Source organism: Photinus pyralis, unplaced genomic scaffold (genome assembly GCF_008802855.1).
Source record: "Photinus pyralis isolate 1611_PpyrPB1 unplaced genomic scaffold, Ppyr1.3 Ppyr1.4_LG8, whole genome shotgun sequence".
Lineage (NCBI taxonomy): Eukaryota > Metazoa > Arthropoda > Insecta > Coleoptera > Lampyridae > Photinus > Photinus pyralis.
This window is the reverse complement of record NW_022170819.1, coordinates 10,718,922-10,745,997: the sequence shown is the minus strand read 5'-3', so window position 1 is coordinate 10,745,997 and position 27,076 is coordinate 10,718,922. Positions and strand designations below refer to the sequence as shown.

Here is a 27,076-nt window from a genome sequence, read left to right as displayed (position 1 = left end):
ATACAAATTTACAGGGAAGTAAACTAATTTTCAGAAAATCTATATGCGTTGTAATGTTTCATATGTAAGTATTTTGCGTTTTAATTCGTAGATGTTTGAATATTTAGATAAACTTCTTTGAGAATTTGTGACATTTTTTGACGTTTCGTCAACCTTATCTGAAATAAACTAATTAAACAAATCGCCTTTGAAATGATTTGAGAGTAACCATGAAAACGCATGTTCTATAACTGTTACAAAATAAAAATGTTAGCGAGTTTGTTGTTTTTTATTTTATCGATTTAAAAGAAGTATAATAAAAAATATCGTTCATTACACGTCCAGAAATGCTTTTTCCGTGCTTGCATGACTTCCCGTGTTCGGCTACGCCTCAGGGAATTTGCCACGCGCGCACGGAAAAAGCCTGCTTTCCGGACTCCTAATGAAATATGCTATTACGTGCTTGAAACTGCAGAATCAGCCTGAAAAGTTGCAGAAAAAATAAATGCGTGGGATTGTGATGAACGACCTAAATCGCGTGTAATTGGAAGGGGGGGAGGGGGAGTTTAGCGATTCCGATTTGCTATTAAAAAAGATGGCCCTCTTACTTACTAAGCGCTATTTTGAAGGTGCGTTCATTAAGTCAAAGACGATAGGTACGGATTAACCTGGAAACATTTTTTCGAACGCATTACGGGTTGAGTCGCGTTGGAGCTCGATTTTAATTTGGGAATAATCAAGCGGTAAAAAATTCACTACCGTGATAAGTAAAGTTGGTTTTTCCAAGAGATTTGGCCATCGACTGAAAAAGAGGTAAGCGCGTCGGTCGCCGCGAAAGAAGTCGTTCGGGAGTAACCAAGGTGAAAAATTTTGTTTTTGTCCCTTGGAGTAAAATCATAAAAAGTTCTAACTACGAGCAAAAGCGCTGTTTTAAAGCAAGGATTTTCCCACACTCCGCGAGTTGAAAACGCATAAAAACAGGAAGCAAATTAATTAAACGTGTCAGTGGTATCAAAGCCAAAAGGGCGTGCCAGTAAAAGAAAAATAATCACTCAACGTCGAATAAATTAAGTCAAATTCGGTTAAGCACAAATTAATTAAATGTGCCAGTATATTCTTCGCCACAAAGGATTATTGTTAACGTTTGTAACCTTTGTCGTTAGATTGAAACCCAGGTGCAAAAATACCAATAAAAGTAAGGTGCACGATTTTGCTTGGTGAAAGCTTTTCCTTTTATTGAAGTTTCAAAGTGTTCAGAACCATTAAAATAGTGACATTTTGCAGTCGAAAAAATCATTAGGAACAAACTGCCGTTCAAGAAGGCATACAATCTATAGAAGTCCGGTTACCTGTCGCTATGATTGCAAGTTCTCGAAATATTGTCTCTGCAAAGTGAGCCGTAACAAGTCTGTTTTGTATGAAAATCATCGTAATTTTGATATGAGGTATAGTGACTTTAGTTTATGTAAAATAAAGGGTTGCTCATCTTTTCATAAACAATATTCGATTTGTTGTAATCTTTCATTGTAAAGAAAAACTTGCATTTGTTTTTTTCTTAAAGATACCAACCTCTGGGCCAATTGAATCCGTTTGTATTAAATAGATTTTGCCATTTATGAAACGGGATTTGCTAAAAAATTAGTTTTTCATTTACAGTTCAAGGAAGAAAATATCCGTATAAATGGGTTCGATTTGATTAGCCACATCTACCTGTGGACCACTGTCTTGCAGAAAAGATTCAAGTTCGCAATAGTGAATTCAATCATTCAATTCAAATGAGGGTTAATTAACCCCCTTATTTGCAAAAACCCTATTGCATTTGTGACAAATGTACTATTAACAAAAAAACATAATAGGGTCTAGTACACATAGGTATAATGTAACTATCTATCAATTAATTGACTTAAAATCCTATTAAGGTATATTACGTGTCAGTGGGCAAATATTGTCAAGATACTGACAGTTGACAAGTGTCAATTGACACTAATAAAATGACAGATTGTGACAATAATTCCCTGCCTAATAAAGATAGAACTAGGAAGGACTAAAACTAACTAAGTACCTACTTGACAATTGACACTTAGCACCTTTTGTCAATTGATTGACAGCGAGGATCAGTTTAAAAATACCAAGGGTCGACTGACAGACTATATCAAATGTGACAATTGAGTGTCATGTGTTTCCGAGCTTACTGAACGTACTAATTTGCTCAATAGTAGTAATTGAAGAACCTTGATTACATCTAATACCAATGTTAGTTTATCAGCACCGCACGAGGCGATGAGTACTCGTCTGCGAGGTTCGTGTGGTGATAGGTATCATTAAATGTATGTGAAATGTTCTCTGGCTTTCCCTCTCTCTTTCTTTCTTGACGCAGTTTAATGCTGTTGAGTTTGCACATGTGTCTTTTAAACTTCGCAAAAAAAACGGTATATTTACCTGTAAGGGCAGAGAGAGGTGGTGTACCATTGCTTGATTGTCCGGACGCCGAGTTCGGATCAAATAAATCTTTGACGCGATTATAAATGACTTCTTGGGGATTGTGAAGGTAGAACGAATCGCCGTTGATGCTATCACCTGAGCTATCGGAGCCGCTAGAAATACTATAAAACCCCCCTGTTAGCGGTGATCGGTTAAGTAAAGCGATCTACTTTACCTATGCCTATGGTTATTCATTGGATTTATGTAGAGACCATTTTGAGGTGCGTGTGGCGCCTCCAAGCTGCGACTTGCCAAAGGTGGGTGGAGATAGAACGGTTCCTGGTTATTATTATTACACCCCGAAGATTTACACGCGTTACAATCGCTATTGGAGGCACTCTGCAAAGTTCAATCTTTAAAAAAGCGCACGACGGATCTTAGACTTACCCTAGTTCTTTTCGTATCACCTTTGCGACTGCAGGAGCAGCCGTAAGTTCCGCTTCTCTCACTGTCTGCATAGTTCGGTGTCGTGCCGTGTTGGACCAAGACGTTTAAACACTAAAGTGAATATTAGAGAAGGTGACAGTGGGTATAACGAGACCTACCTCGACCTGCTGATTTTCGGCCGCGTCGTTAATGGGACTCTTCCCGTACTTGTCCAGCGACAATCTCGCCCCGTGCTTTAGAAGCCAGCGTACCGTTTCGAGGTGACCTCGCGACGCGGCGAAGTGGAGAGGCGTCGCTCCGTCGCCGTCGCGTAAATTTGGATCGACTCCTTGATCTTGAACCTGTAACGAATTGAATGTCGGTTTAAAGCGTTAATGTCTTAATAGAAAATGGATTTCTCGAAGAGATCTGCACTTTAAACGGCACTGAACACGACAACTTCACTTACATGGTTGAAGGAGACACTTAATGGTTCCAGTTTCTGTTAGAAATATCTCTTTTTTTGGTTATCATACCTTCGGTGGAAGTAAACGATAGATTTTCAACAGTGAAAGAGAATAACGGCTGTAAGAGTTACGGGATTTTGTTCAATACAGAAACGTACATCTGTTACCTGCTGGCTTTGTAATTGATATTGCCGTCAAGATTCTACGTACCAATAAAATTTGAGTTCATGTAGCCAACCATCAATCTTAAGTAATACCAAAGAATAAATACCTACTCTTTGTACGTGCTTACAAAACCTCTTAAAATCCTTGAAACTCACCGTGTAAAATAGCTGTAGATATATGAACTGTTTCTTCAATTTTTAGTAGTGTCATGGTCGTTTCAAAGTAAGAAAGTTATTAAAAAAAGCGTCTATTGATAAAAACCTCTATAATTAAAAACTTATGAAAAAAACTTAAAGTTTCCCACTACTTTGATGGAGAAAACTCAAAAATGATGTTAAAATGATATTCAAGATGGCGGTTACTGAAATTAACATCAACTAATTTTAAATGGATGCCATATTGCATAATGTAAGATGGTTTTCTATTGCCAAAGATGGAATATATGCATGTATATGATTGAATAATAAATATAAATAAAAAACTTTTTAGCGCATTTTTTAAGAATTAAAAAAAATGTGCTATTGTTTGCGTTTTGTCCGTCCGGACCCACTTCTGCCGTTTAGAACTACTTCTAGGCAGGGACCCGGACCCAAATGAAATATCGGTTCCGGTTCTGTTTATATTTAAGCGAAAATATTTATAACGGTTCCGGTCCGGTTTCGGTTCTAAAAAGAAATAACGGTTCGGTTCTGCGCATTTTTTTCGGTCCATAACGGTTATTTTCGGTTCTAGTTTTCCAGAAAGTATGGCATTCAAAAAATTCATTATAACAATGTGATTTGTTAATTAATAGGTGTGAAGAAAATGTCATGAATATCAAAACGAGACGTATCGTCAGTGTAGCTAATTTATAACGACAAGGGGAATAATGGAGGAAGAGGGAAATATGTTTTTACACTTAATTTATTACTAAAAAACAGAAAATTTTATTTTCTAAATCCTCGTCCCTCCTTTTTTATTTTTTTTTAAGTAGTGGCTAAATTAGCGCCACCGCCACCCGATATGCATTCAATTTGGACACCTTATTAAAAATGTATAATCCACCGATGGCAATCATAGAGTAATATTTTATCAATTTTCAGGACGTGGTTGCCGGCGTGTCCTTCAACTTCCAATAACCTGTTAAGAACCGTAACAAACCGAAAAGAACCGAAAAAAGTAATATGGGTTCCGGTTTTCAATACGTTTCCATTTCTGAAGTAATAACGGTTTCGGTCCGGTTTTCGGTTCTTTTTCGGTCCGGTCCGGGTCCCTGCTTCTAGGGGAATGGTCCTGGAATTTTTTGCAGTAGGTAGCCTATACCTTGAAGGTGTGCCAGACGGCCATCAAATTTCGCTGTCTAAAAGGCCCCCCCCCCCCACGAATTATTTCCTGAGTTGCTGTTTTTGAAAGTAAAACGTGCATAACTTTTACATACGACAACCATAGCCCTCCTCCTCGACCTCTTATCGTGATCAGGTATATTCCCTTATACCTCAAGAACGGATTGTCGGAAGACGGTACTCACAAAGGGCGATTGAGACGTCTGCAAGAAATATATCCATTGGTGATGTCAAAACAAAAGCTACAAATTAACAAAAAACAACGTCATCCACTTCTCACCTCCTCCTCCCCCCTAATCCAGCAGCACGATCCTACTGGTCCCTGTTATTTCCATCTTCGTGCAGTTCCATAACGTGTGTTCTATGTCTTCTTCTTCCTCTCGGCATATTCTAATTTTCGTTCTTCTTCTTGTTTCAACCTCTCTTTCCCCCTCTCTTTCCCCCTCTCTTCATTTTCACATCTGAATTTCGCTATTGTTTTAATATGTTTTGTTTCTTCCCTCGAATATTTTGGTAACTACTCCCTTATTAGCAGGTTATAGCTACTGATTCCGCGTGCGCTCTCTATATTCACCCTTTGTTGTTGTATTTGTGCATTCAGATCCATTTTTTCCAGCTCATTTTCCAGCTTTCCTCCCTACTCTTTGCTACGATGCTATCCTTATCTTTTACATTGTTGTTTTTTTCTTTGTAGGTACTCCTTCCAGTTCCTCCCGTTCCTTCCACCCCATATCTCCGTTTCGTACATGAGCTTTCTTGTACCAAAAACATTTTTGCGTGGTGAATTCGCGAGAGGGAGCTCTCTTCATTTCACCACCTCCTTTTTCCTTAATTCTGTTATCTGCGCATTTGCGCCATTGATTTGCATTTAGTGCCCTAAATATTTAAATTCTTTTACCTCTTCTATCCTTTTCTCCCCCCTTTTTCCTCTCACCCCCTATCACAAATATCATCATACCTATTTAACTTTTCTACATTTACCCAATATCTTTCTATTCTTCTCACCATTTCCTTTATCTGTTCTACCTCTGTGGCCATGATCACTGCGTCGCGTCGTCCGTGTATGTCGGGGGCCATATTATCTTCCTTCTCGCCACTACTATCCCTCCACCTTGACCCCGTCTTAATACTGTTCCGTGTCTCTTAAGTAGGGATTAAATAAGTTTGACCTAAGTGTCAGTCCTTTACATGTCCAAAACACTTCAGACTCCTTTCCTTCTATTCTCACCCCCAATTGTGTCCCTCTATATAGTTCTTTGATTCTATTATAGCAATTCCCTTATAGTTTGCCATACAAACTTTGTTCCCTCTTTTGAAGATCAGCACACTTACTCCTTCGGGTCCTTCCCGCCATTCTGCCTCTGTTTATCACCCTCCGAAAAACTTTTCTTTTTTCTCTCCCCTCCCCTTCAGCCCATTTGTTTCCACTTTATTGCTTTTTTAATAGGTACTCTTATTTACTGTATTCCACCCTTCCTCTGTATTTCCCCATATTTCTTCTCCTTGTTCATCTAGTCTCCCTCTATACAGATTCAACGGTGTCTGTTGTCTCTCTTTGCGTCTTTTCATTTTTTGATCTTCTTATGTTCCCCTTTAGACTCAATTTCATGGACTGTTGATGCGATTCTATCCTCGTTCCTATCTTAAATTCATCTATTTCTTCCGGTATTTTTCCATTTACTATTGCGTTATCCTAGGCGTTATCAGTTACCGACCTCACTCTTCCTCCCATGTATGAGAATTGCCCGTCCCTCTCGCCCTCCATATTTCCGTTTCATATTCTCCAAATTCTCTTTTTTGATAATTCCAGTAACACTTCACCCTATTCCTTACACCCTTTAACTCTTGAGTTTCTATCTTGGGTTCCTTTTCCCATTCCTGTTCTAGCATTAAAATCTTCTCCCGATATTAGTGCCTCCTCCCCCCTTTCATGTATCATACTCGTATTTTCTATTTTTTTAAACGCTTAATTCTTTCTCTGTTGTATATCGTTATCACTCCCATTTTCTTTCCCCCCACTTCCGCTCGTCTGACCTGTATTCCTTCCAACTCTATTATTTCACCCCTCCATTCCCTGATCCCGTTTTACCTGTGTTAATATACCATCTACCCTGCTACATTCCAGAACATCATCTTCATGTTGCCCTTCTCCATTTTTATTTTGTTTTTCTCTTTTCTTCTTTTATTGTGTCTGTACCCCCCTCCCCCTCTATCTTCAACTTTGCTATTAGTTTCTTCCTCCAAACCTTTTCCTTATAGGAGATAATTTAGTTTATTCCTTAATTAACATTTTGGAAATTAACCTCTTTTCATTTACAATCCACATGGGCGCAACGCATAATTGCGGCGCTCAGATTTTAGCTAAGCCCCCAATGACCGTGGGAGATACACTTAGGTCGTGGTGATTAGACCACACGCAAGTTTCATGAATTATAAAGGCGACGTGCAATTTATTAGGTATTTAATTCAATTAATGAATGTTAAATGAAAAGAAATTACTTTGATGCACTCTTGTGGTGAATTGGAACTTAACAGAATTAACGTTTGGCATATTTTGACAAACTTCATTTTACTATCGAATTTCCGAACTGATTACTTTGCATCTCCACGCCCTCTTTTTACACAAGTGCTTGATTTTGAAAATAACTATAAAGACAAAAATCATCTACGCCCTGCAACGGCTCGACCGTGAATATCCTTTTCGACACTCCTTTTTGTGAGTCAATATCCGCCTGCGACACCCCTGTTATCAAGCATCATTTTAAAAAATGAAATACAGGTTTTCGCCTTAAGGTGAGTAACTTGAGCGCATTTAGGCCATGTAACTGATTGTGGGTACAAAGGAAAATGGCATAAATATTCTTATAAATACGAAACTTAACATTTCGCAGTCTGTGCATGAGCACACCTGATGGTGAAAGCATTCGATATGTTTGCCTTTACTGGACGTATCTTTGGTTAAATTTTTAAAAATATCTATAAATAAGAACGATGATATTGCGCAGTTGGCGCATGCATACATTTGCAATATGCGATATGTTTGTCTTTACTAAAAGCATCTGGCTAAAATGTAAAAAGGTTTTCGCCCTAAGGCTAGTAACTTTAGCGCATTTTCCATGCATTGATCACTACTTCCCAAAAGGCTATAGCTATGTGCGCTAAGTTTTTGTTTACTAGATGCATCTATGGTTAAAATTTCAAAGAAATATCTTCATAAATAAGAAAGTTGACACTGCGCAGAATGTGTATGGGCACATGTAATGTTAACAATATGAGATATGTTTACCTTTAACAGTAGCATCTGCGATAAATTAAAGATATGGTGGGAGAATTGGGGTTATAGAAAATTAACTTCTTTTCATTTACAATCCACATGAGTGCAACGCATAACTAATTGCAGCAACTGAAATTTTACGCCTTGTCTTCGAATTACGCCTCCACTGGCTGTATACCCTTGATAGAAGATTTATTTATTTTGAGGTGATTAAACCAAAGAATTATGGTTACTCTTTGATTAAACCACACGTAAGTTTCGTAAATTCTAAAGGCTACGTGCGAATTATTAGGTATTCATTTCAATTAATGAGTGATAAATGAAAAGACATTATATCGACTTTTAGTGCCCGACTTTTTTCGACAGTCCTTATTGTGTGAGTCACTACACGCCTACGACAACCGTATTGTTTTGAAGCATATAAAAAATTTTTAACGTACTGGGAACGCGTACTACTCATATCTAGCATTTAAAACTAGTTTGACTACGAATTTACAAAGGGACCTATTTCCGATTTTTAAATTTTGCCTTACGTGAGTACATCTTTCTGATACCCCATTTTCAAGATATTCGCATTTGAAATTTACCCACAAACGTCTCTACCTTCAATTTTTTCTTTGTAACGGGAGCCCGTTAAAGAATTTTATTTGGCAGGATTTCTTAAATCTTTTAAAGTTGTGTGAAAGCTTAAGGTCCCCGGAAGTCGTAGGGTGCGACAAAATTAACATGAAATAGTGACGATTTTGCAAAGGTCAGATCCGTCGATATCGAGCCTGGTACGCAGCGTGTGAATTGATGATTCAGCGGTATTCCTCTCCATGCGGAGTCGATTTATACTTGTTACAGGATCTCATAGGCTAGAAAATTTTGGTGGTTGTGCGTCTCCAAATAGGTGTTGTAACAAAGCACCTATCTTTCCACCGGTTTTGGTGGCCACTCTGAGGATGAACACTCGGTATTTAAAGGCGCTTAGTTACGTGTAATGTCGAAAGTTGGTTCTAAGAGTCGAAGATAATTGATTACATTTATAGAGTTGTCACCGCTATCGTAAACGAAAGCTGTAATTAAGCCGCCGCCGTTCGCAACCGTTTCCGTAAAGATATTCAATAATTTTCGTTGCGCCCGAAGGCTGTGGTCATTTAGAAGACGAGGGCAAATTAATATTTTAGAATTTTAGCTACGTTAAGTCAAGATTTTTATTTCAATGGGTTGCACTAGCGTCTTTTACGCTTGTGGCTTGAATCTATTTTTTCACATTGTGGAGCTACATCGGTCAAGCCACCACGAACCGTCACCAAATTCTTTAGTCGGAAACCACCACCATCAAATTAGGTTTTTTTGTGAAATCTCTCCGAGAAGGTGACCGTGATCTTTCGGAAAAGTTCATATTTCACGGCCAACGTCGCGGTAGCGCCCCAGAAACATGTCTAGGACTTATAGAGCACAAAAATCCGTCTTAATAAACGAAGTCGGCGTGTCCAATTAACAATAATGAGACAATTTAATTAATAAACTCACCATCCATTTAACACAATTGAGACACCCCATTTGACTGGCCGCATGAATCGGCGCCATTCCATCTTTCGCTCGTACGTAGAGCGAACCGCCGGCCTCGAGCACCAGGAATTTGAGGACGTCGAGGTGTCCCTCCTGAGCGGCAAGATAGACGGGAGTCACATCGTTGTCCATCTGAGTGTTTGCGCTGCAATAAAATACAAATGAATGAATAATAAATCGGAAACTTTCTGCAGGTGATTAACATTTCGGTAATATAGTTACGAAACACGTTAATTTGCCTACCTTTACAAAATAACAAAAGTATAATTTCTCTATGGTCATTACGTAAGTGATTACTTATTGACGCCGTCCACTTTACAGCTATTTTATTGATATTTCGGATGAGTCTCTTTATTGCTTTGTACTACCATCAATAGCCCTCGATAAAAGACGCTGTACGCGTTCTACTTTAAAGTAGTTGATGCCAAAAATAAAGGTCGCATCAAAAAAGTGACAGTCTTTTAGCTGTTTTGGGAATTTATTGCCGGCTTGTTAAATTCGGTAGTTTTATATAAATATTATGCATTTGAGAAAGGTAGATACTTAATGAAAATGTCAGTTATATGATAGCAATTATAATATTATTGTATGGGAAGGGAAATTGCATAATGCAATTATTTAAACAATTATACAAATTGATTATTATGTCAAAAGTTTAAATGTAAAATTCTTAGACTCGTCAATAACTATTTAGGAGGTAGGTTAACCGTATATCATTCGCCATATGTTGTAGAGGCTCTAATTGAATTCTGTAAATGGTAACCCAATTGAAGATTGACGGAAGATAACCTTCATCGCAGAAATTGTTAAATCAATCTTCTGTCTTAAGAGACGCGTACAGTTAAAGCAGAAATAAGAGGTATGGAAGGTGCCCTCTATTATATGCCAGTCCCGTTCTCGCTTCTGATTTTTTCCATTTCTTTACTCTTGCTACTAAATAAATATAGTTAAGAGTGTAGCAACAATGATAACAATTTCCAAAGATGAATGTGGCTATTTATGTAGAATTTAATGCAAGAATATTCTATTCGTAGCACCACATGCCAATAAAATTATAGGATTGGATCCACCATCAGCAACACATTAAAGTTCTTCATGTACCGTCCAGGCTTGATTCCTCAATGGTTTTGCAATATGGAACGGATTTCCAGCAGCCAGATTCGTAGCATAACCTTTTATTTACGAGTGGTAAAATATATGCGAAGGAACATCTTCGAATTGGAGAACCGCTTTTCGTATAAAAAAACAGGATTAAATAAACTGGCATTAAACTTATTGTGATAAACAAAGAACCCAATTTCTCCAAGCTTTGAAAATATTTTTATTACTGAACAAGCCGTGGGCCAAATAAAATGAATTGTCATAATTATTGAAACTTATTGCCAGTGCCGTAGAGGTTCAATTTTATTTCATGCAAGTGAGGTCTTCGACACCTGTAAATGCAACTAAACTTTCCTGGTAAAGGAAGAACGGGAGTTTTTCACACAAAAAAACGGACTTACCAATAAGTCATAAAAATTGAAGAACAAAAATAAACTCTCCCTGAATTGAAATGTAGTAGAGGATTATTCCTAGTTATCTTCCCACAGCTAAACAGAAAGGGATTTGTCTAAGGATTCTGTTCGCGGCCCAGCATGAGAACTGCTTACTTATTATTTTAAACTTCAGAGGTCTAATGGATTCTCAACACCAATGATTGGATATGCCTCATGAGTGAAGAGTACGTGACGTTATTAAGCTAAGATCATGAAATGAAATTAATAAAAATTGCTAATTTTCAACAAAAAATTGCGGGAGAGGTCCGACATTTTGCATCTTAAAAGTTCACTTCATTTCGCGAAAATCTGAGGTTATGTTACTTATAGTTCGTCATTCTTAAGTTGGTGAAACTAAAAAATCATATGTTACGCTAAGGGGGTTTGTTAAGTTCTTCGTCTACTAAATTGAAATCTGCTGGGTTTAACGTGTATATTAACAGTTAATGTAAGAAAAGTAGTATAATAGGTACACCATTATACCTACCTATTATAGTACTTTTATTGCATTAACTGTTATATACGTTAAACCCACCAGATTTCAATTTAGTAGACGAAGAACTTAACAGAAACCCCGTAGCTGTCACATAAGATTTTTTTAGTTTACTACACAATACAATTTTAGGTTTAGTTCGACCTATACATAAAATAAGAGACATTTCCATGTCACATGCGGATACACTTCAATAAAACCACTTTTGAAAGCGCATACAGTCTAAACTTGAATGCCGAGAAGGTGACAGCATTCACCGCCTTATCATTCGAAAGGGGAAGGGACACCTTCCGCAACTTCCATAGACCGCATCCTTGTTATCGACCGCCGATCAACTTCGAACGATTATTTACCTGTTTAAAACGGAACAATAACGTCCTCAAATAATTCAATACGTAAGACTGGGACATACATCGAATAGTTGGACGTAAAAAGCCATACCAGGTCAATTATTCATCATTACGATATTGGCGCGTCCGTATTCCCGCCTTTACCTTCCCGAAAGGCATTTTTTACTTTGTTGACCCCCCCCCCCCCCCATACGTGAAATTAGCTTTATGACAAAATTACAGATGACGTGTCCCCACGTACACTCGAGTTGGTTGAAAGTTTAATTACAAAGTAGGGTCCAGTTTTCGAGTAATACGCGAAAAATCCTCAATCGTGCCTCCTCGTCCCCCCACGTACCTCGACCGACCACCCGCGATCGAACCTCGACTCGGGAAAGCTCTCGAACTACGAAGCCAACGTAAAAAACCGCCAATCGACCCCCCCCCCCTCTTCGGTTCCCTACGGTTCCCGCTACGACCATCCAAATTTTCCCAACACCGCGAGGAAGGGCGAAAGGTGCGAGCTGGGCACGCGGCGCGTTCGAAACGTCTCGTCGCCCCGCGCACGTTTCGCCACCTCCACCTTCCCGGAACGCCATTTCCTATTTATCTCGGATGAAAATCCGTTTTACTTCCAAAAACCCCACACTTTCTTGAAAAATTACCGGTTATAAACCCATAAATTATAATGATGAACAAATTTACGTCTCGAGCGTATCTAATTGCTTCTTAAAGGAATGGATATTTGAACTTGTAAAGTGAGCGGACGGAGAGTCAGTACCTAATACTCAATCGTAGAGTTATAGTTAGTAAATGAACTGTTAATGAACCTCGAATGTCACAGTACTTCAAGGAAATGCTCATTTGTCATTTATTAATTGAATTAAACACATAATAAATTGCAAGAAGGTAGTCTTTTATATTAACGAAACTTGCCTGTGATGTAATAAATAAATAAATGCGTAAATGTAGCCGCTGAGAGGCGTGGTTCACCGACAGACTTAATTAACGTAATTGTGTCTTGGGCATTACTTATTATTATTAACTAATTATACGTCCAACTAACGTCAATTATTTGTAATTGAATTAAGTTTGTACAAATATTCGTAAATCGTGTTAAATTAGCTGAAAGGATTATTCCCTTTTGTAAAATAGAATATAAAATTGTGCTGGTTGAGGGTAGTTGTAAAAAGTTTACTGCAGCTGTCGGTAAGGCCAAGATTGAGCTTTAAATTTTGATTCTGTAAACCGCAGACCATTCCACTGCGGCTTCTAGTGGCTCAAAAATTGAGCCTCCAAATTTTGAGTCTGTAAATCGCAGGCCATTTCAACCGTTAATACCAGTTTGCGTTCCCGTGGCCATCGGTCTTGAGTACTGCCACTTGTCCATTTGTATTAGATCAAAAGTGAAAAATAAGCGAGTATAAACTAACCACTTGACTTTACACTTATCGGGTAACGTAAAATGGCATACAAGTTGAGTGGTATACAAATCAGCACCCGCCACAGGGTACGATTTTGACATTTGCACATTTTAGTTACTTAAGCACTATAACCTTTTGCGAACTGTATTAGTAGATATGTATGAGTTCAGGTGACCCCTAAGACTTTATAATAGAAAGTTATAAAGCGAGCAAAAGCGTTAATTTCCTTCGTTTGAGTATATTTTGAGGTTATGAGTGTAACACAAAATAAACGCTATATCGTACCTAAACTTAATGTGATTAAAATTATGATAATGCTAAAAGTCTTGCTGCAAAAGTTGTCAATTTGGTTATCTTATAGGATTTATTTAGCCCTCATACCGAATCACGCACTCATTAACTCACATTTTCAGCACTCATCAATCGTTCATGAATTGTGCTGTAACCACGCACACCAGTTTATGTTATATTATTTAGAAGCCATATAGTCTTTCGTTCAAAACGAAATGGGAAATGGGTTAAGTGGAAGAGCGAATGCAGTTTCTGCTGAGACTGCAATCGAACTTCGCCCAATTAGCTACTTAGCACGCAGAATGTTGTTTTTTTGTACTTTATATATGTATGGATTCAGTTGTAATGTAGCTAATAAAAGACATTATTATTATTATTATTAAAGGTTTAGTACTTTGTCATTGTAAACTACTAGAATAGGTAATTGTTAATTGCATTATCCGGCTCTGATACTTAGATACGAATGTTTATAAATTTATTTGTTATGGTTATACAAGCTATTGCATTCACCTAAAAGGAACTCTGTGCAAAAAAAGTGTTAAGTAATAAATTGTGGTTTTGGGTTTTGTTTAAATTCAATTGTGGTAATCGTCACGCACTAAAAAAACCGTCAATTGTTTATATCTCAACATTGTTGATTTTGGTTCGATTTTGTGTAGACCTGGAGGAGAATTTTGCAGTTTTGGCAGGTGGTGAACGGTCAACCCCTTAGGATGGGGATGAAACACAACTGGTCAAGGTATAAATGAAGAAGACTTCTCCTATATCTATCTCGTCTTTTTTGGAGGTTTTTGATACGACAGTGTCCACAAGTCAATCCTTTACATTCAACAAGCCGAATTCTAGTAAGCTAGAGATACGTTGACATTTAGGAAGTCTCTTCGCTGAACGGTATCATGTGCACTCATTAATTTCGCGTTCCATTTTAGCCACCCACTTGCAATTCTTAAACCAGTAATTGAAAGGATACAAATGGACGAGAGGATATCCTTGCCTACACCGTTCGTCACACCTATTTACAAAATAACTCACAAACTTGAGGGTGGTTCGAATCCAATAATAGTGATTGTAAAAATGCGTGTAGCACGTGTTTGTCTGATTCTCATAAGCGTATGTCTACGTACATACCTAGATGCTAGGCAGTTGAAAGCGTGCCTAATGTAGATGATTGGAAGGTAGGTCAATTGCTGCTTTACATCACGAAGGCAACAATTTGCTTCTGTACTGAATGAATCGCATGATAGACGCTATTTAGAAATATAATTAATTAATCAATTTCTAATAATAGTGTAATTATCTATGATCATCAGGAAAGAGAATACACATAATAATCAATTTTGGTAGATTAGGATTACAATTTCCTCTCGCCGATGGTCACGTAACTTGTAACTATATACTCAATCTACTCGTACATTTGGAAAAATCAAAACGGGGAACTGTAATTATTTATATAAGCAAATGGATGAGAAGATGCATATTGCCTAGTTTCTTTAGTCGAACTTCCGAGGTATAGGTTATGAGTCTCTTACCTAAATTTCAAATTAATCCGTAAAAAATTGCTGGGCGACAAGGGCAGATAGAGAAGTTCTTGTACACAAATTTCAGATTAGTAGCGCCTTTCAGTAATAGAAAGTTTGAAAATTACAAAATTAAATAAAAAACCATTGAACCTTACATGGTACATATATTTGTAAATGAGCTGCGTCAAACTTATTTACAAACTGGAAATTTTTCGCACGCGATATCTTAGTAACTGACGAACTACGCCGAGAAAAAAAATGACACATCCAAAAAGGTCGGCAAATTCGTCTAGGAGGTATTATTTTGATACTTTTTTTAAAACCAAGGAAATTATGAAATACTTTCATCGAAATACGAAATTTTCCTCTCTTCTGTAGAAAATGCTGGTGGTACCACAAGTTCACTCGTTTCACATCTTCATAGGTACGACCTATCTCCTAAAATTGTATAGTGCGCCATTTCGGAAATTTTGGCGGAGTGCCTTAAATGTTGCAAGTGCTTTATACACGCTTTTATTATAATGTATTTTTCATTATACCTGCAATATAATTTAAAAATAAAGGAAATAAAGTAAAATCATATATAGTTCAGTCAATTTGTACTTTATGGTTACAAAAGGTCCGGTAGAAGATGTTATTTTTCCGACTTGTTTCAATAAAGAGAGAGAAAAATCAAGTTTGCCGATGCGACTGACGTCAGGAGAAATTTGTGTGGTCAAAAATCTGCAAACATTTCTATTTTTTTTCGGTTTTTCTAAAATAACTAGCCAACGGCAATACTTGGGTAAAATCATGTGTTTAAAATTGTAGTGTATAAAAGTACCACCTAACATGTATAGTTTATGAGATACACTAATTTAAAGTTTCGTGTTTTTAGTAATTTTTGGAAAAAAATTTACACAAATAGATTAGGTATACATATAGAAATAAATACCTAAATTTATTTATTTAATCTAAATTTTTGCTTGAGTCTATTTTTATCAAAAATTATCTCCTAAAAACCATAAACGGAATGTAATTTGTGATGCTTTATATGACAAATGGTTGACAAAACCGTATTCATTTTCATTATCACATCGCCGGTAAATGCGTCTCGTCTAGATGATCTGTTCGCCCTTTGAGAGTACCCTCCCCCGATACTGCGTTCTGCAGATATTTGCACTAATCAATAAATATGTCCTGTCCTGACGTTCCATTCCACTTGCGCTTTATAAGTGCCCTCTTCTCACACTTCGTTTTCAAGATATTCGGTTGAACTTCACCAATAGATAGGTATGTCTGGTTCAGATTCATTTTGCCTTTGTGCGTGCTCTCCTCCGACAAACCGTTTTCGATATATTCGCTCTTAAAGTTCTGCCATTACCAATGGATATATATTTCTTCCAGACGTTCCAATCGCCCTTTGTGAGTACCCTTTCCCGACAATCCGCTCGTGAGATATAGTTCGTTTCACCAATAATTTAACGTTTCTCATTAGGTCGTTAAGTAGCTTCCCACTGCGACATTTAAAACAATAGGACAATAGCCCCCATTTAACTAAAAGTCAGCGGTTCTCAATAAAATTTTAATGTTTCAAACGCCAAATTGTAATTGGGGAAACTACTTGGAATGTGTCTACCTATTTAATTAATACATTAATACGGTATCAACACAATTATTGTCGTTAATGTCCTATCGACGCATTCCTTAAGGAACTACAGTTTAAATATATCGATTATTAAGGAAATGGGCCGATTTATACGAGCACTACAATTTGGCGTTTTGAAACATAAAAATAACCTCCCAATACAGCTGCGAGTGTAAAAAGATTTTTATCTGTTTCACGCGAATCATCACGTTGTTACCCGCGTAATGCCCACGGCTATTTTCGTAACAACTAATATGTTTTTGGGCTCTTCCGTAGTCTAAAGCGTATTGCCTTCCGGCTCGATCTCCACGATATAATTCCTCACTCACTTAAATTCTACCAAAACTACGCCCATTAAACATCCGGATGTTTTCCCAATAGAGTTCATTCTTCCAGTCAATCAAATCACCAAAAAGAAATTTAGCACGTATCCTAACGCAAATTCCTCATTGTTTCTGCAACCACGCTAGATAACGACGGATCTGAGTAGATATACTATACCGATTCTAGGTCACTTACCTTGAGATGTGCGCATACGATTCAGTTCTGTTTATCGTCGGAAACAGGTCTAATTAATAGAAACAGGTCGGTTAAATAAACCTGATTCCGTTAAACGGACTTATTTCTATTGCACAAAGCCGTTTCTATGGAATAGATCTGACGAAATAGAACATACCTCTTTCTGTTTACCTGGCCTGTTTTTGATAAATAGACCTTGAACTTGGTGTATGTACAGATCTCAAGGTCACAGTGACCTAGAATCGGTATAGCATATCTGCTGATTGATTCAGCTGGACCGTGACAAACCGGCGCCCTAATCCTTCTCACGCAAAAGATCGTAATCCAGGATCATTCGCTCAAAAATGTACCTGTGCAACATAATTTCGAAGAAACTTGTCCTTCAATGAGACCACCTTGTATATTTTGTTATACTCAATCCAAAAAATTCGTGCAACCTGACAGAAATTCAACGCCAAATTTAAATTGGAAAAACTCTTAGACCATATAGTACATGGACTGCTATTCGCCCTATGCTTTCAATACAAAATGGATGGTCACGGATAGAGGGCACTGTAGTCGTGGGTATGTGAATCTCAGGGTAAACTAAAGTCGTGTAAACACCACTAGGATCGCTTAAAGAGCAGCTTTATAGTAACCGCGTAGTACGGGAAGCTTTAAATGCTCTTCATTATTTGCTATACGTCCACAAATAAGAATAAGTTTGCTTTTTTTGGGATATCTAGGCGATTAATCAATTGACGTTTGTTAATTTATAGGTTGACAATCTCAAATCGTGTCTCATCGGACAACTTCGGACAGACTCGTTTACCCTGAAACTCACATACCCAGGCGATGTCCTTGAGCATATTTTAGTTACAATTAGCAGTCCATGTACTATATGGTCTAAGGAAAAACTACAAATAAATTAAAAGCTCCCCTACACCCATATGTCCTTTATTAAAATCTAAAAATACGAATTTAAAGACCGTAAAGGGATTTGGCTTAAAACTGCCACCGGATGTTTCACGTAAAGGTTTTCTCTAAATCGGAACGCAATTACTGTACCTACCCAAGAGAATTTCTAGCCGTAATCACCTCAATCGATCATTTCCATAAATATCTGTGTGATCGGAACAGCGTATGACACGGGGCCGACCGACGCCTCATCCACAAGATAATATTCTGGGTATTTTCGACACTCCTCTCAACTAGAGCACAAATTGGCGACTGGGCTCCTGTTGTCGCCACTGTCTCTATAAACCCACTGTACCATTTTCTACTCGTTACGCTATCTGTATTATTCGCGTGCCAGTGTCTCGTGTCTCGTGTAGTGAGCAGTTGGTAAAGTTTTCACTTCTTAGTTTTTTTTTCTTCCGCTAGAGGTCACCAGAATCTACCTTTCTGTATTTTTCTCTTTCCGTGATCTGTATGAGCAGTACCTGCCTGCTCGGTAGAGCAGAAGAATACTTGTATATGTACAGAACACGCCGCCATTAACTTTTGCTGTAACAATGTTCGTTATTTATCTTACTTAAGGTATTCGTTGGTAGATGTGGTGAAGTTCCATCGCTTTCTCCAGATGTTTCTACAACTTAGGCCGTTTTACGGTATGTATTAACAATTCCGCAATATTCTTGACTTTGAATAATGCTTTTAGCCTTTTTTAGTCCATTTTTTAAGGTGCCATTGTTTGCGTTTTGTCCGTCCGTTCGTCCGGACCCACTTTTGCCGTTTTGAACTACTTGTAGGGGAGTGGTGCTAGAGTTCTGGAATTTTTTGCAATAGGTACGCCTATACCTTGAAGGTGTGCCAGACGGCCATCAAATTTCGCTATCTTAAGGGGGGGGGGCAGGAATATCTCCTGAGATGCTGTTTTTGAAAGCAAAACGTGCATAACTTCTATATACGACAACCAATTGGTTACAAATTTAGATACACATGCCTTTAGTGGTTCCAAGTAAAACTTTTGAAATTTATGGGTGTGTGTGGGGGGGGGGAGTAAACACACGTTCTATCCTTCATGGTGCTCTAATGAAAGGTCTCAATGAATGGAATTAATTTCTACCAACCATAGATTGTCGGAAGAGGGTACTCACCATTGGCGATGTCAAAACTGTAAGAGCGAATATCTACCAAACGGTTTGTCGGAGGAAAGTACTCTCAAAGGAAAAATGAACCGACTGGACGAGACATATCTATATTGGTGAAGTTGAAGCAAATACCTTGACAACGCAGAGGGTACTTATAAAAGGCAAGTGGAACGTCAGCACGAGACCTTTCCAGTGCATATATCTCCAGAATGGAGTGTCGGAGGATTTTGGTTGTATACCAGACGGCCTTTAAATGTTTATGTGTAAAAAGCCTCCTCCCCATTAATCATCTACCAAGAAAGTAAGCATGCTAGAAGAAGGTAGAATGCTACTACCTTATAATCCAATCATTTAAGCTATTTCGGTTCAGAAAATGCGCTTTATCTGCAGAAGAGTTGTGCACAATTTATACTTGTTTTACTTTATTTCTTGTTTCTACATCAGCACACGATCCGGTGTGAGAAATCTACGTCGAATTGGACATAATACTTTGAATTTCTCCATAAAATCCATCATTTTGATGTACTTACGTCGTGCCCTAGATTGACATTACGTGATATTTGCTCCAGTGACTTATAGCGAAATTATTTACTGATGACCTGAGTATTGTTCCGGTATAACTGAAAGTATATCCTTTTTAGAGAATTGATAATAATTGAATTCGAGTTGCTCGACGTGACAAACGTTACTTTTATTCTCGCACTGTTCGTAATTTTCATACCCCTGTCTTGTTGTTTTTATCTGATTACAAATTTTGGCAGACAGCGCCCTTCTGAATTCAGACGGTTGCGGCCAGGGTTGAAAGGTAACATATTTTAATGCCGTTGTTACTTGTAACGGATGATATTACTCAAACCATTCTTGACCAGCCCTCGTGCTATAGAACGTGAAAATGTATCCAATTAATTAATATGGTAATGAAGAAGTAAAAGCTATATCCGTATAAGATAATTTATCTACGATGTATCCAGAGAAGCACAGAATTTTGTATAAATAACTAGAGCAAATAGATGAAACATATGTCAAAATAAGTAACAAGCTGTAGATAGAAAGTTTTTAATGAAAATCTCATAGAATATTTTACGGCTTGTGAAAGTGTATTTAATGCAAATATTCTTAATGTGTCTCGTGATCCTCCGTTAACTTTTATTAAGTATTTATATTACCCATTCTTGTAAATGAGATACGCACATAATATGTAAATGTAGGCGAAGAACATCTTAATTCGATACGAGCCGTAAAACTATAAAGTGTGACATCTATGTCGTGACACAGTGATTTTATTTCGTTGCGTGCGCCAACAAAGAGTGCGACTTCCCGCGGATGCTGGGATTTCGGAAAATTTGTTGTGACGTTTTTCCGCTGGTTTCATTTCGATCTTCCTCCCTGTAGTGCTACTTGCGAACCCCTTTAACTTTTAATTTATATAAAGCACCCCTGTCACCGATTCTTGTCATATCAAGATCACATGCCTTCAGCGGAACGCCATACAGTAAGATCAGTGCAGCACTTTCACTTTCGTCTTGCTTCCATTTTGTAAATGAAGACGGAGGGCTACACTAAACTTCCAACGCTTACTGTTCAAGAATCAGAAACAAAATTTATCTCAATAGTTGGCCAATCAATTTGCACATTCGATGAAGTTTCAAGTTGAAATCTATAGGTCTCAAGGTTTTTCCAAAATAATGCACCTTTCTGGTATACCCTCCAGCTTCCAGAACCTTTTGGGTTGGGAGCTGAAACGGGTGCTTAAACTTCGATTTCCACGTTGCATATGATTCATGTGAAGAGCATATCACATGTCCGTCGATGGCGTCCTTAGGTCAAGATATGGGATCTTATCTTTAATGGAGAGATTTACGGTTCGAAATGAGTAAGCTCCATAAAAGTTATTTGACCATTTTTGCCCGATTTGGGTTGAACGTTTCGTTTGCGAATCACTTGACATGTTGCAGTCGATGATGTAAACTGTAAAAACATAGAAATCTAGGACAGAGATTGGCGTATATACACCTCAAGTGATCGGCGAACATTCATCTGTCACTGAAAAATCTTGCATAAGGCGCCAATAAACAATACGAACGACAATGAGAATTGGCACACGTCCGATCCCTGTGGAACGCCTTTCCCGAAAAGTTAGAAATGCGGCTGCTTGCGAAAGGCGCCTTACTTGCAAGTGCCCCGGAATTCTATCGTAATACTTTGTTATGCGTAACAGTAATGTTCATAATTATCTTCGCATTAATGGACGGCAACGCGTCACCTGTAAATTAAAATACTTCATTAAACTTTCACCTTTTCGGATTGCTGAAAAACCAGTAGCAACCAAATCGGTCGCGCCAAGAACTGAAGCAAAGCTGAAGAAAGTATCATCTTCTACGGCGATTATATCCGTGTTAATTACAGACAATTAGTAAGTTACATGCATCGGTGAGTGAATTTAATAACGGGCGGTCCGGAATTAACTTTCGCATTTTGTCTCACTGCAGTAGCTCGTGTCGTACCGATTATTTGGCCTACATCCTCCACGCCAAATCAATTCATGGATATTTTTATGAGGATCGTGCAGGTTTAACGTTATAAATGGCTGATTTTAGTAGTACTGTTGCGCGATCCTAAAAGGCAAGCATGCAGCACCTTAACAGTTGTTATTATTAGATTTTAATTATCTTGGCGTGATGTTGAATGACTTAACGCTAAATTCGCGCGCTGGGATCGGTCACAGGCGCACGTTTCGTGAATTACATTGACTATATCAAGATTGATTTTCTAGGAGAAAATATTGAAATAAGCGTTAGACTGGTTCTCACTTTCAAACAGTCTTTATTGCCCTTGACAGTGACATTCTAAATATAGCTATTTGGAAGAAAGTGGACAGAATAAATTTATCGAAAAATGTGCACACAATCGCCGTTTTCTTCACTTTCTGCTCGTAAAATGAGCGACGGCTGTATATACATTATTGATGCAGCTATACAATCTATTATTAAAAAACGGTCACTTTGTGAGAGGTCTCACTGCTGAGATCTCGGACAGGTGGACGAAGGTGTGTTATGAAAAGAAACATGTACTTTCCTTAATGCGTATTGAAAAGTATCCCGAAAGGCACCTTAATGCCTGGTATGCGAAAATTATGGGTTAGATAGTAGAAATAATACGCCTTCGCTTGAAATATTGATCATGTTTTTTAGACTGTGAGGATATTTACATGACGAAAGGTGCTTTTCAAGTTTACGAAAAATTGCGCTAGTTTCATAAAAAAGTGGAAGTGGTTCGCGATAACGTTTGTTTATAAAGGATTGTTCATAAAAGATCGACTTACACTGTGTTTTTTGGGAAATAGGGCACCGAAGATCATCATCAGAACTAGCAAACCCAGTAAATTTGGAGTTTTGTGTAATATGGGCAAACCGAGTGTGATTTAAAAATTGTTTGTGAAAGCAAATGTTTCGAAATATAGTTTTTGAGTCCCTTTGAAGTTATTTCAGTAGTGAATGGTGGGGTGACAGTTTTATTTATTTATTTAGCGCATTTTCCAACTCACGTTGGAAGGCGCGATTATGGGATCCGTGAAGTTGGAGTGTCGACTTGAAAGGAATTAAGTCCCATGTATCTCATAATTTTGTGCTCATTTTGTGCTAATTTGTGCTGCTAATTTAAAATTTTGTGCTCATCAGCTTAATGAGTAATTCAACTTTTTCTGATGACACTCCAACTTCACGCTGGAGTGTCAACATTTTGTGCTCATTTTGTGCTAGGTTAATGAGTAATTCAACTTTCTCCGACGACACTCCAACATCACGCTTGAGTGCCAACATCGTAAGAAATATCCAGGTAGAGAATAACGTAAAAGTAATCCAGAAGAGAAAATGATAAGAAGTTAAGAGAGAAGTTTGAGCGAACCTTGAGGGAAGATAAAACCCTAAAAAACGTATTAAGAAAAATCCTGAAGTACATACCTCACACTAATTACTTACAAAGCGTATTCAATGGAGCACAGCCACAGCACATCAGAAATAGAGAAAAACACTCAATAGAAATATGTTCACAGCCAAAACAGATTGACACAAAGTCAAGTAAAAAGTAATGGCGTATCGAGAAAAATTTGCACGCAATTAACCCAGATCCAGATCGTCTCTGAAAGGAAGAAGTATAGGACATGCGTATGTAGAAAAAAAAGAAGATCACGACCTCTAGTGGCGAACCAAAGAACTATGGGTAATAACAAATATACTATAGAAATGACTGGCATCTAAACTAAACGGGTTTACAGAGGGAATACCTAGATGGGGTGAGAAATATAAAGAGAGGTGCAACTTGATTAATTTAGATGAGGCTTATTGCAAGATGCTTCAGTACATCGGCAATTTGGTAAAGAATAATCGATTTCCGCAGATGTAGCAGCGTTTATTTATTTATTTACTATTCCTCTCTTGTTCTGGGCCCTCAACAGACTTACGCCCAATTACAGAGTGACCCGCATAGTGCTTTTTAGAGGTGCCTCTGCAGAGAAGGTATTAAGTTGTTTTATACTACTCCGGTATTTACCTTACGATTTAGGAAAACTGCAGAAAAACGTCATTCAGAGTAGCCGGCAGAATGCTCGCAACTGGTCTAAGGTATCTGCCACAGATGAAAAATTCACCTCAATCCAGGTTCGAACACCCGACCTCCGGAATTATAGTCCAACGCTCTTTCATTGGTTTTCAATCGGTATCGGTTTGTGTTGTTGGGTGGCCTTTAAGCATCAGAGTCGCACGTATAACACACTCACACCCCTCCCACTGTGGACTGTGGGCACGGGAAGCTTCGGGAATATGTATCGCAATTTTACATTATAGTTGCGCCTCTTTGCTATTTTTCACTCAACAATCAACGAGTAAAATTCGAAGTATATAAGGAATATAAATTTGGAATATCAATTGGTAAGAAAAGAACGCTACATACTCCTTTCCTTGTTTTATTCCTGGTTGCCGTATTTACCGCTCATCAACAAACAATCAGATATTTAAATTTGTGGTCTCTACGTTTCATGCTTCTTGCTAAACAAAACCAAAACTGGTGAATACTCAAAATGTTTCCTCCAAAATTTACCGCCCCTAGAATTTGCCGCTCTAGGCGCGCAACTAGTCCGCCTTGTGGGAAATACACCCCTGGATGTAGCTCAAGGGAGAGTAATAAAAAAAGAGAGCGAAGCCGCAAAAGGCACCTTACTGTGGAGATAAAAGTTAAAAGTAAAGAGGTTTGGGCCCAGCAAAATATATTAATAAATAAGAAAATTGATATTCCGCATGCGCACATTTATCGTCATGAGCTACCGAATTCAAGAAGAACGAACTAAATATATTGAAAACTGTAGGAGCAGTGGCGCCCTCGCATGGACGGACGGAGAAAGTGGTCATAATTGCGCCTTCCAACATAAGTTTAAAAATGCGCTAAAATCTAGGTTCTATACCATTAAAAAAATAGAAAACATTTAAGAATAGTAAATCTATTAAAATAAAACAGATTGCAAGCTGTGCAAACAGATACCGCATTCACAGGCTTCATTCCGTTCTTCAGCCTGATAATTGTCATTACGACTAATTATACACGAAAATTAGGTAACCATTTTATCACAAAATTCCATTATAATTCGGATTAATGTTATAAGTTCATAAACACAAATTCAGCCCTATTTCTTTTGTACGATTTGTTTGTTTCTAATTCTTTTAGTAACTGCGTTGTAACTCAAAGTTGATTTTTTTAAATTGAAGTTATGTATACGAGCTTTCCTAAAATGTATAATACATCATACTTATTTTCAAGAATAAGCTTTTTACAATAAATTTTGCTTATTAATACATCTTGCCTGAAAGATAATAACAAAAGCTTTTTTGTGGAAAGAGTAGCTAATTAGCTAACACTCCGCCCACTATAAAATAAAGACAATAATAAATAAATAAAAGGTTGGTTATTAAAAGGTCTAGAAACAAACGACTGACGACATTGGTTATCTACATTAAAAACTGCTTGAATAATGCTAAAGTCATTTTGTTCTAGCTTCAACATTTTTCACTTTTTCTCTCTAGTGAAAAAACAAAAGACGGCAGCTTATTTCCGGCAAAGGTAATGGAATAAGCATAAAAAATAAGGACACGAGTACTAAAACCGTTTTCGTTTATCTGCGCTAATAAGAAAATTACCCATTTAATCCCATCGAAATTGGACCACACTGTACATAGTACGTACGGTACGTACCCACAGGCAGAAAAATTTTATTATTTAGAAGTTGCTTAAAATGATCTAAAATGTCGACATTTGATGAAATTTTTTCCAAAAAAACGGCGATGGCAATATCCAACTGACACTACAGTGAGTATCTTCAGAAAAATTTGAATTACTCATTAACCTGATGAGCACAAAATTTTAAATTAGCAGCACAAATTAGCACAAAATGAGCACAAAATTATAGTAAAAGAAAATTTTGAAAATATCGATGTTGACACTCAAGCGTGAAGTTGGAGTGTCATCAGAGAAAGTTGAATTACTCATTAACCTAATTAGCACAAAATTTTAAATTAGCAGCACAAATTAGCACAAAATGAGCACAAAATTATGAGATACTTGGAACTTAATTCCTTTCAAGTCGACACTCCAACTTCACGGACCCGCGATTATGGCAAACTTCTCTGCCCTATGATGAATCGTAGAAAAGTACAAAACAATATGTATTTGAAAGAAATTGAAATAAACACTGAAAAATAGAGAAGAAATTTACAGAACTGGAGGCCACCATAGAGGGCGCTTTGAAATTATTGGAGAAGCAAGTAGAAGGAAAACGGGTGTTTGAGAATTCAGACTGGTATGTGAAAGGGATCCATGACAAAATAAGGAAAGTTGCACAGTATATAAAAGCAGTTGATCGGAATAAATGTGGAAGAGAAGGAAATCGCACGACACAAGTACGAGACGAAGAATTGGAGTAGGAGTCGAAGAAAATTTGACAAAGAAAAGATTTATTGGAGTAAAGCAAGAAGTTAAAAATACAGAAATGAGTTTCAATAAAAATTGTACATTTATACAGGGAATTAAAGAGATTAAACAAAATTTCGGACATACTTCATGAATAAGTAATACATTTCAAAAGTGTACAGAGTGTTTTATTTGAAAACATGAATTTTTACGGATATGAAGTTAGCCGTACTCTAGAATCTGCACTCTTTAAGAACATTGTGGTAATTGTGAAAAACAGTGACTTAGCAACGCATTTTCTCTTTAGACGCAAAAAAAATCCTACTCATCCACGAAAACAACTTCATATTCTTTATAACAGGTTTTACTTGATTTGGTTTTTGCACCTACCAACTTTTCTTCTGCTTTTGCAGCAAACCATTGAATGGACAACCAAAATCATTTTATTTACAAAGACGGTTATTTTTATTAGCAAACGTCAGTGACATTTCCATGACAATCATGGCATTTCGAATATACGACCCACTTAATTAGTATTCGAGTATAATGTCAATGATTTCATTTTATTTCCCCAGGCTATCAGTAGAAAACGTTATTTTGCCTATACTAAATAACGCAAAATAACGTTTTTTGGCAGATAACCCACACGATAAATTTGACGTTTCTGATGCATCACAAGGCTGAATTACTTAGGTAAGGCT

General features: G+C 37.5%; 1 protein-coding gene across 1 annotated transcript in view; it reads right to left on the bottom strand.

Annotated features, from left to right (window-relative positions):
• The window catches only part of LOC116178416 (espin), a 116,031-nt gene that overhangs the window by 13,544 nt on the left and 75,411 nt on the right, over nucleotides 1-27,076 (bottom strand). The window contains exons 4-8 of the mRNA XM_031497902.1: nucleotides 9,573-9,756; nucleotides 3,006-3,188; nucleotides 2,848-2,958; nucleotides 2,636-2,799; nucleotides 2,419-2,582 (exon numbers count right to left, since the gene is read on the bottom strand). Coding sequence (XP_031353762.1) covers nucleotides 2,419-2,582; nucleotides 2,636-2,799; nucleotides 2,848-2,958; nucleotides 3,006-3,188; nucleotides 9,573-9,756 — 806 coding nt within the window. The remainder of the gene's footprint in view (nucleotides 1-2,418; nucleotides 2,583-2,635; nucleotides 2,800-2,847; nucleotides 2,959-3,005; nucleotides 3,189-9,572; nucleotides 9,757-27,076) is intronic.